This window comes from Epinephelus lanceolatus, chromosome 23 (genome assembly GCF_041903045.1).
Source record: "Epinephelus lanceolatus isolate andai-2023 chromosome 23, ASM4190304v1, whole genome shotgun sequence".
Lineage (NCBI taxonomy): Eukaryota > Metazoa > Chordata > Actinopteri > Perciformes > Serranidae > Epinephelus > Epinephelus lanceolatus.
Window position 1 is genome coordinate 12,579,073 of NC_135756.1, and position 10,779 is coordinate 12,589,851.

A 10,779-nucleotide genomic window follows, 5' to 3' on the forward strand; every position below is an offset into this window, starting at 1 on the left:
AAAAACGTGAAAAAGCAGCTGTGACCAAGCTATCACGAGGTGAGTAGCATTGTAAGCATAATTAATAGCGATATACTTCAGTTTGTCTGTGTGTTTGTATGCAAGCGGGTCTGCTGCGGTCTGCTGACAGTCCAAAATGGCGGCGGTAGGACGAAACCACGGGCGAGTCTGTTGCTATGGGTCGTTCTATTGAGCTTCGCCTCTTGGTATCCATGCTCTTTGGTTCAGTGACAGCTCTTTGATAAAAGCTCTCCTGCAGGTTGGAGGTGCAGGCTTTGAATGCTCTGTAGCGCCACCCAGAGGGTAAGAGAGAGAACAGGTGATGACGGTTGGGTCGCATCTCTCAGGATGTTGTTGAGTCCAGTGATCTGACTCTCTGGAGACCTTTCCAGTCTGCCTCTGTACAGTTCACATACCAGGCTGTTAGACAGTGTGTTAGAACACTTTCAAACATAATTTTATGAGTGGTCTCGAACATCCAAGTTAACATCTGCTTTTCACAGTCCACAATTAGGCCTATTCAAATGCAACAAAACACAAGCTTTAAAAGGAGGAACATAAAAAATGCATGAATATCGTCAAATCAGATCTTAATTATTATTTTTAGAGTATTTATAATGATTGGATTATTAAAGTTGTGGGGTAAAGATACACTATTGGTCCATTTACATTTCTTAAAATAAAAATGGTTCAAAAGTATTAAATTGATTTGGAATTCTCTGCATGTAGTATTTTTATTTTAATGCTTAAATGCATTTTACCGATTGTATTTGAATACTTGTACTGCAGTAACGTTTTCGATGCAGTGCTTTTATAGTGTTTTATAGTGTAAGTTAATTTTTGTTCACAGGGAGTTGCTCAGGGTTAATTATAATCGTTTGTTATTATGTGTTCTTATAATCTTAAGCAGCGTATTTTCCAGCAGAAAAAAAGTAAAAAAAAATACGTTTATAATTATACTTTGGTGTGTCATCTTACTTTTCATTGTTTTGTTTTTTAACTACTAGCCTATCTATTTTATTTTAATTGCCGGTCTTGTAAGCTGTAAGTAGCCAGAGCTGGCAGTGTGTATTACTGCCTTTAGATGGCAGCAGAGCGCTGTCTGTCTGTCACTTGCGTTTAGAAGACGTAGACGAAGAAGAAGAACATGTTGACGTCACACGCAGAGCTGATGATGGCGGTTGATTTGACTCCCCGTTTCAGACGGTTGAACAGCCAAACGAGGAGTTTTCGAGAAAATACACAACATGGTAAGATTTGAGTATTAAAAATTAATAAGTTGTAAGTTAGTTAATCTCCAGTTTATTTAAATAAAACGCCGCAAGCAAAGCACAGCCGTGTAAATAAACGCTACGACGCTGGACGTTAGCATTGACAGATAAATCCAACGGCCGTGCTAGCTGTTTATTAAGGAAATATATGTTATGTTTATTGAAATGTTTGTAGAGCAGATATCAAGGATATAATTTACAGAAGTAGTGGAGAAAGTATTCAGAATCTTTACTTAAGAGAGGAATCAGTATCACACGGTAAAAACACTCCATTACAAGTAAAAGTCCTGCATTAAACGTCACAAAGTACGTCATATTTTATCAGTTAACATTTAAGTATGCTTTAACTGCTTTATATACTTTTTAATAAGTACGAAACCGTAGGAAAAGTATATTATGGGGCTGTTATTACGAATGTATTGATGTGAAAGCAGCATTTTACTGTTGTTCGACGTGGAGCAAATTTTAGCTAGATAATGTACAAGAAGGTCGTTTTAGGTGAGACACCATAACGTATGTGTTTTTAACAAAGATATCATTATGAAACTTCCCCAGTTGATTAGCCTACATTAAGACTATTTTTTTTGTATTACAAGTTTTCTGAAATTGTATGTCTAAATATGCAAAAAAGGCACTATCTAATTAAATGTGTGCTTTTTGCAAACATTTCCAGAACAGAAATCTGAACCAAAATAAACACTTGAATGTGTATTTTTCTTTCCACTGTTTTAAAGGAAGACATGCTATGGAAGCAAAATAGCCCAAACTCTTAGAATTGGCCAGTGCATGAAAAAAAAAAAGTTTTCACCTGGGATGTTTTGCCTTAATCTTTAACAGTGTATCAGCTTTAAGATCAGGGTTGGAAATTAACCTTCTTGTCCACCTGCCACTGTGGCTTCATGTCCACCTTTTAATTTGAAGCAGGATATGTTAATTCTTAGCTTTGGTATTCAACCTGTTCTGATCCCTTTTCCTCCAACCCTGTCTCCTAACAGTTTTCTCGGGGCCCTTCGGTGCCACCCAGCTGTGGCACAACATCATCCAGGCCCTGCAAACCCAGGTGGAGGTGCGCCGCTGTAGAAGGCATCTCCGCGTTCACACCGAATGTTTCACAGGCTCGGACGCCGTGGATGCCGTCCTCAGTTACTTGATGCAGAATGTGGTGTTTTGCACAAGTGAAGTGTCTCGCCTCAAAGCTGCCCGACTGTGCCAGGCGCTGATGGAGGCCAAGGTGTTCGAGCCAGTGGGTACGAAGCTGTTTCGCAGAGACAAGGAAGTGACCTTTGAGGACAGCAGCTGCAGCCTTTACCGTTTTCTGGAATATAAAGTGGTACCAAATTCTGCCATGAAAGAGTGCAATAGTGACACAGAAAATGTGCCACCAGAGGAACAAGGGCTGAAGAGGAAGAAGAGCTCCAGGTTGGTGTTACTAATCGCATTTTGGATGTTTATTTTATCCATATAGAAGCATTATTGTAAAGTAAAGTAACACTCATACACACAGCAGACATGGGAGATGCATTATGTGATATAATAATGATAGTGCCCTAAATATCATCACCTTTTGTATATCACAGTTGATCTTCTCTCCTCTGATCTGAGTGCTCAATAATCACCATAAAGCTTCTTGTTGTTTCAGGAGGCTGAACGAACTGAGGACAATCTCTAATCCCCTTGCTGTCGGACCATCAGACAGGAGGGTTGAGAGGCTGCTGAGAACCATCAACCTGCGACCAACCTTGTCTACAGCTTTAAACACAACCCCCACTACTCCTGCCTTTCTGTCCAAAACTGGTAAGACTGAGCTCATCTGTCAGTATTTGCTGGTACGGTAGAGAACAACAGTTTATGGTTGATTTTTCCTCTTTCTACTCCTTCCCCAGTGATGGATGACGTTTGGAAGCAGCAGACGCTACTGCAACTGCTGCAGATAGTAGAGCTGCCCATGCTGGACTGCATCCTGATGTCTCCTTCCAGGGTTCAGCTCCAGGCCTGCAGAGCTCATGTAGCCACCCAGGACCTGGTTATCTCTAACACATGTCTGGAGAGAGAGCTGCCCGACACTCTTAATCTGCCCCAGTCAGTGCTCTAATTTCTGCTTCAAGCTTTTTTGCACGGTGAATAAAAAACTAGACAAGGTTCCTGCAAGTCTTAAAAGTTGCTGAAACAATCTTTCAAGAGTCTTAAATGCTAGGACATGGAAAACAGGATTTTATGGATCACAAATTCAACGAATATTGGCTATTTAACCAAGATTTTGTGGCATGGCAGAAACCGGTACAAGGCTGTCAGCACAATGTTAATCAAAGCAGTGGAGTCCCACATGCAGAGTGAGAAACACAAAATCGCCAAGAAAACTTGCCGACAAACGCCAGAGATTTCCCAGTTCTGGGGTCTCATTTATAAATATTGCATATGCAAATAACGAGGCCTGAAAGAGGCGCATTTCACTTCCCACCCTAACGTTGTGCTCTATAAAAACAGACTTGATAGGAGAAGCTTTGAACCATGCTTCCAAACATTTAGGAGATGGGACATTGGTGATGCAGATCGTGAGGTGGAAGCCTGATTGTAGAAATTGTCTAATAGTCTTTGGCACGTGCCACTTTTGGATTTGTCTCTGTATATTTTTAGTAAGGATCCTACACATTCTTTTATAAATGAGACCCCTGTTCTACTTTTGTCGCAGCTGCAAGACAAAAAAGTATGTTTTATTTTACAATAAAAGTTGGGCCAAAATTGACCTAACCCTTCATAAGATTGTCTTCAGTTTTGGTTATTGCAAAATTGGTCTTAAATTTCATTTTGAGTGGCATTAAAAAGTCATAAGTCTCATTTGCCTCAAGCTGTAGGAACCCTGCTAGAATTGCTGCATTCAGAGATCCTGTTCCAGCATCTTCAGATAGTACAGAGAGAATGACCTGTGATTTATAAGCTTTGCAGTTTTGATAGCAGCAGATGCTTGCACATGTATTCCACCTCCCCTACAGTAACAAAAAAACACATTATGCTGTGTTTACAGTTTGGATGGGTGGCTGTCGGCAGCGGCAGACTGCTTGGAGCTCTTTCCCGACCAGCTGATCGTGGTTGCAGGGGAGCAGCTCAGCCAACAAGGTGACAATACCTTTTCAGAAGACGGCCAGTCGGAGCAGATGGCGAGCCAAAAGAGGCTGCTGTTTGACACTATTGCCAAGTACTACAGTGGACAGGAGAAAGCTCCCCTTCTCTCAGGACACCACGTGGACATACACGCTGCAATCCTGGATTTGCTGGGTGAGACTTATGAAGGTTTACAGTGTTTTTGCCACCTTGAAAACTATGGAGAGAGATTTGACATCAGATGATAAGTGTGCGTACATGTGAAGCGATAAGCGACAGTTCCTCTGTGATTTGTAATTCATTGTCTGGCATAGTTTTGTTCCTGTCATAAAGTTGAAGTTGAAGATCTTCATCCTTTTCCACCTACAGTCTTGCACATTTATTTTTTTCCAGATGAAGGGAAGTTGCAGGATGCCATCAAAGCATCTCAGCTGTGTTTTCGACTGCTGGAGACGAGCGTGAGGGATGAACTCAGGAGACTGCTGACCTTTATGGCCACAGCAGCTCACCCAGACGCTTGCCGTCTTCAGAAACAGGTAATTTGTGTCCTTCACCAGAACACACTGTCAGCTCAACGCTTCTTTCCACAGTTCAGTGCTTTTATGTGCAGCACTTGAAGTATCATGATAAGAAATACAATAATAAAATGTAGGTTTTAACGTTATGTGTTTTATGTTAGGCAGACTTTGGTGTTCATAGCTCATGCTGTTAGAGCTGCAACGATTAGTTAATCAACTAGTTGTCAACTATTAAATACATTGCTAATAGGGCTGGGCGGTATGACCTAAAATTCATATCACGGTATAAATCGAATCCCTTCACGGTAACGGTATATATCGCGGTATAAATTTAAGTGTGAAAGTTATAATAGAAGTGTTTCTGAATGGGTTTTGTAGTCCCTTAGCAAAGCTAAATTGACAAAAAAACAACAACAAAAGCAAAGATATAATGTATTTTTTAGAGCATTTATTGTGCAGAATGCAGATCTCAAAACTCAAAATTAAATTCCAGTACTCTATGGTGCAAAATGTCCCCTGGGATCTATATCAAAAGGTAATTTCCTTCTTTTAGCAAAATCCTAAATGACTGAGTTGTGTTTTTTTCCACCTGGACCTTTATGCTCTGCCATTTCTCCTCTAATCATCACGCTGTAACCTGTGACAGGCTGCTATGATACCACAACTATCACACATTCACATATGGAGTTTTTTGTGGAGCCCCTAGCGTCACATAGGTTTACATTACCAAAGGTTTATGACAAACTCTCTTGCCGAAAACCAACTCCCGTGTGCGCACGGTGAGAGAGGAGAGGGAGAGACGCTGTGCTGCTGCCAGAGGAGACACTGAATGAGTTCACTCTGAGCGGTAAGTCGCTAAAAGAGTCTGAGAAGTCCAGGGCTGTTCATAAGACATTAACTCACTCACTCACAAGTTCGCCAGCAACACATGTTGCACGTGCTACGCTAAATCACGGACGTGAACCAGCTCCTCTTGCTCCGCTGTCTCTGTGCTCGCAGCCATTTTCACACTGAGGCAGGTGCGATGACGTCATCGATGATAGGACGGTAGAGCGCAAATCTCTACCGTGGGCCAAATTTATATCATTTCTACCGTCTACCGCATATACCGCGCAGCCCTAATTGCTAACTAATTTGATAATTGATTAATCCTTTTGAGTGACTATTAAAAAAAAGTCACAATTCTCTGATTCCAGCATCCATGTTTTAGAATATGAAGTTTCTCTGCAGCAACATCCATATTTGAAGCATTGTCTTCTGTCATGGCTACATAAAAGTCTGGACAGACAAACTTAGCTGCAACCATGAGGTGGTAATTCAATTTCAATCTGAATCTGTGCTTCCTTTCAGATTGATAACAGGGCCTCAGTCTGCCGTGCTTTTCAGAGAGCAATTGTCCAGAATCATGAACTGACTCGAACCCAAAGTGAAACCCTGGTGCTGTTTCTCATGGACAATTACACTGAGCTCTTCAAGGTACAGTTTAACTTTTTAATGTAGGTAACACAGACATGCTGTTTTAAAGACAGAAGAAAAGTTTCACATCACCTTAACTTTTTAATTGGAGCAACTTTTATTAAGCTGCTCTTTTGTCAGTACAGCAAAAATCAAATCAATCAGTGTTTGATTAAACAATTTTAAAATTCCTTTTTCTCTCTTTTCCTAATAAATAGACTCCTACATCCCTTATTGAAGCTGTGAGGAGAACACTGAGGACTATGCAGCAGGGAAAAGACCCTGACTCAACTGCCAGTAAGTTAAATACAACTAAACATGCACACACTAGCTGACATCACACATTACACCATCACCATCATACATATACAGAAAACCTCAAACTTTTTATGTCCACTGTGTTTTAATGCTTTGGTCAAAAACTGTCCTCTTCCCCTTTTGCTGTTGCAGCGTTCACCTTCTGCCAGCAGGTGTCGCCAGAGGAGTACGAGGACCAGCGAGAGGCTGCCACCCTGGAGAGCCTCAAACAGCTTCTTCATGACATCTCCTCCAGCAAAACCTTACCTGTCAAGGAGAGAAGGAGGCTGCTCAAAGAGTTTGAGAAACATCACCCCGTGGTCTTCCTCCAGCATTTATCCAGCACCTTCTGAATCATACATGTGAAGGCTTATCGGTTTGACTTCCCAAGTGCACTTCACAGAGCCAGGTTGCAGTGGTACAGCGCTTACACTGAAGAATAGCAATAATTTAATGCACATTAATCTGGGTCAGATTAAACATGCTGTTGTTAGTGATTGACGTGATGTGATGAAGTCACATGAGGCCACAGTTGTTGAGGCTTTATTTGTAGATATTCTGTTAAGTCTTGTTCTTTCGTGTTTGTTACAATCTTGTAGCACTGGATGCAACTATCTCAATGGTTCTCAGCCTTTTCTTGTGTCAAAGACCCCTAAATGGATACGCATTAAATCACGGACCCCATCTGATAAGATTTCACACCACAAAACTCCATCTAAGGGCTGCGACTAGTGATTATTTTCACTATCGATTAATATGTTGATTATTTTCTCGATTAATCCATGGGTTGTGTGGTCTTTGAAATGTCAGAAAGTGGTGAAAAATGTTCTCCCAAAGCTTTAGATTACGTTCTCAGACGTCTTGTTTTGTCCACAACCCAAAGATATTTAGTTTACTGAGATAGATGTGTGAAGAAACCAGGAAAAAAATTCACATTTAAGAAGCTGGAATAAAAGAGTTTTGACTTTTTTTTTTTTAAAGCAAATTAGTTGGTGATTAATTTAATAGTTGACAACTAATCGATTTATTGTTGCAGCTCTACTTCCATCTAAAAAGATATTGGTTGTAAGACATGATTGAAATTTGCCTGTGTCCAGACCTGAGTTTGAGTTGACTGATTTCATCTGGCATCGTGACATGAAACAGCAATTTCTCAGTTAAAATAAAAAACAAGCCAATCAGCGCCACAGGTGGGACTAGTACTGTAGTCAAGCTGTTGTCAAGCGCTGTTAAATGGTTTGCAGAACCAATGAGTATTAATAACAACGGCTAGCGCTGTAGACAAGATAGATGCTGCTATTGAGGCTGTTCTACATCAGCATGTCTTTTCAGTACTGCCGGACATCATAGTTTGTTTTACTTCGCTCCACTCCACTCTGTAAATCCTGGCAAAACAGGTATATCAGCATTAGTGTGGAGTTAAGGTTAAGGTGCCTAAACAGCAGTACTCAGTGAGCTGTGGTAGTTTCAGCTGTTTGTGGCAGTTGACATTTTTTGTTAAGTTAGGACACATCTTTTAATTTTACATTAATGACACTAACTTTATGTTTAAAGATGAATAACGTTTAAAGATGGCTTATGTGCACTAGATTAGGGACAGACCGATATGGATTTTTTAGGGCCGATGCCGATACCGATTTTTTTTCATCACCCTTAGCCGATGACCGATTATGGACTGCCGATTTTCTTGAGCCGATATTTGGGGCCGATACTACTTTTGCTCCCTCAATTTACATAAAAAAAAATGACACAATGATAACACATATTACAGGTCTCAAGTTTAAAATCAGAAACATTTATTGAACAGTAAAAAATACTAAAACAAGATGGAAAGTTGAGGTAGAGCAGGTAGAATATTATTATTATTATTATACATTCAAATAAAAAAAAGAGTTCAGTGCTCTTAAATCTTCCAGTAATGTCTTTATAAAATAAACAAATATTTAAGCTGAAGCATAAATAAAACAACAGCTACTGTACACAGTAGGATTCAACAGCTTTGTTCAACTTAACCACATACTTTCAAATGAAAAAAAGTGCCAGGGAAAAATAAATCCGCTAACCCACACGTGTATCGGCCGATGCCGATACAAGTAAAAAACTCAAATATCGGCCCGATATATTGGCCGGCCGATGTATCGGTCTATCCTTACACTAGATTGTACTACTGTAGAATACTGTAGAATATTAGTCTATGCAAAGTATGAAAACATAAAAGGGATTACTGGAAAAGAATACTCTCAGCCATCTAACACGCTGTTTTAAGGTTACGATCAGTGAACAGCTTGTGCACTAATTGATTTACCTCTTCGATAAACTAATGTGTTATCATTAAGAGCTATTTAAGTGAGGTTGATTGGGGCTTTAGAAATGGAAGTGTGGTTTGCAGATGTAATGCTGTGCACTTTGATCAGGCATTAATATTTCTACATGCCAAATGAAGACTAATAATATCATGGCAGCCTTTTTTAGTTTTACTGTAGCATGCTGTAGTGTGTTGAAGGAAAAACACAGGTGAAGGGAACACTAATGTAGCTGAATGAGGTTTAACACTGACTTGTTTGTGTTATAGATGAAGACTGATCTCTCTGTGAGGATTTTTTTTTTTTTCAATAAAACTAATATGAAATGAAAGCAGAAAGGGTACAGTAATGTGTTAGGCTAAGCATAGCTCAGGTTTATATGTTTTAATTTTCAGGATGTTTTAACCAACATTTATTGCCAGTATCTTGGTCAAGTGTTTTTTAATTGTAACTTTTAAGGATTTTACTTGAAAGTTTGACATATTCCTTTTTATGGAATGTGTGTAATTAATACTGATTTAATATTATTTTAGGCTATTAATTAAAACTTTGGTTTAGCATGATACCTCAGTTGGATATTATCCTTTTAACTCATGAAGCCATGGTCATACTTTACAGGCAGAGAGGTAATTTACAGGCAAATCTCAATTCAGTCAGCATCTTCTGTTCTTTACATACACTGAAATCATGTTAGATTGCACTTTATGATGCTGAAACGTGCTTTATTTTCTGTCGGAATAACACATCTAATAAAAGTTTAATTGATGTTCTCTCAAACAAGACTTTGCTGTTTTTTTTCTGTGAATCTTAAGTGGTTTTTGATATGGTTGTAAAGGGCCCCTTAACACGAGACAGTTAAAGAAGTTTTTTTTTTTTTGTTTGTTTGTTTTTTTTTTCCCCCCAGACACTAAGGTAACTAAGAACTGCAGTGACTTTTTTGTCCTCACATCCCTCCTTATTGCCTAATCGGAAATTTCAGCTGTATTGCCACTGCAAATGTTTTTAAATTGTACTTTACTGCATGCTCAATATTTATAGCGGTTATAAAAATAGTGTACAATAGTTAGGGTCACAAATTTGGACTTAAACTATAGTTTCTACCATCACAACTGTCTATATGTGGCCCAACCTGGGTATTAGGGTCCTAATTTCATTATTAGCTGTTAAACTCCTGGAAATAATAATGTAGGGGCCATTTATTGGTCCCAGCTACACATTTAAAAATGGGGGGGATACACATTTAAAAATGCTCAAAATGCCTGCAACCATGCGCCACTGTCCAAAATAATTAATAGCAAATGTTATCTTAATCATAAATAAATGTAACAAATTGCCATTTTTATTACTATTGGTTTGAGTATCACGGTGTATCATATACTGGCTCCCTAAACCGGCACTCAGTCATCAAAACTTTGAGAACCCCTGATCTAAGAGACTGTTCTTTACTTATCAGAGGAGGTGGCTGGGGTGTGGCTTCATTTGTTTTACCCTTGAAGCTACAAATATTTTTCCTTGAACCTGAGTGACTGGCAGAAAATACATGAACCTCCCTCTCCCTACTTAAACTAATGCTGCGTCTCAAATCGCGCACTTCTGTACTTACACTTACTATTTTGAGTGCATAAGTGCGTTCGCACTGAGAAGTATGGAAAAATGCAGTGCACTATGAGTACCCAGATGGTGCACTCAAAACGGTCAAGAAGTTGAGTGTGCAACTATGGACACTTCTCGTCCTCAATGTTCGCTATCTTGGCTACGTAGCGTTTCAAACTGGAAATAGCGGCTGAGGACTGTGCGACCGTGAACGTCGCTGCATTGTATAAATACGTGATTTTT

The 10,779-nt window shown here is 39.5% G+C and overlaps 1 protein-coding gene across 1 annotated transcript; it reads left to right on the forward strand.

Annotated features, from left to right (window-relative positions):
- The first annotated feature begins 1,124 nt into the window (after positions 1–1,124).
- depdc4 (DEP domain containing 4) lies at positions 1,125–9,715 on the forward strand. The gene is made up of 9 exons (XM_033615089.2): positions 1,125–1,250; positions 2,267–2,690; positions 2,911–3,065; positions 3,155–3,350; positions 4,294–4,544; positions 4,764–4,906; positions 6,239–6,364; positions 6,562–6,640; positions 6,794–9,715. The coding sequence occupies exons 1-9, from the start codon at positions 1,148–1,150 to the stop codon at positions 6,991–6,993; spliced, it is 1,677 nt and encodes a 558-aa protein (XP_033470980.2). The 5' UTR covers positions 1,125–1,147; the 3' UTR covers positions 6,994–9,715.
- Positions 9,716–10,779: the final 1,064 nt, after the last annotated feature.

What these genes read in the sequence shown, in the direction of transcription:
- depdc4 (XM_033615089.2), top strand. Translation starts at nt 1,148, where the DNA reads ATGTTGACGTCACACGCAGAGCTGATGATGGCGGTTGATTTGACTCCC. An exon ending in TCGAGAAAATACACAACATG is followed by an intron (nt 1,251 to 2,266) that starts GTAAGATTTGAG and finishes GTCTCCTAACAG; the next exon opens with TTTTCTCGGGGCCCTTCGGT. An exon ending in AGACCCTGACTCAACTGCCA is followed by an intron (nt 6,641 to 6,793) that starts GTAAGTTAAATA and finishes TTGCTGTTGCAG; the next exon opens with CGTTCACCTTCTGCCAGCAG.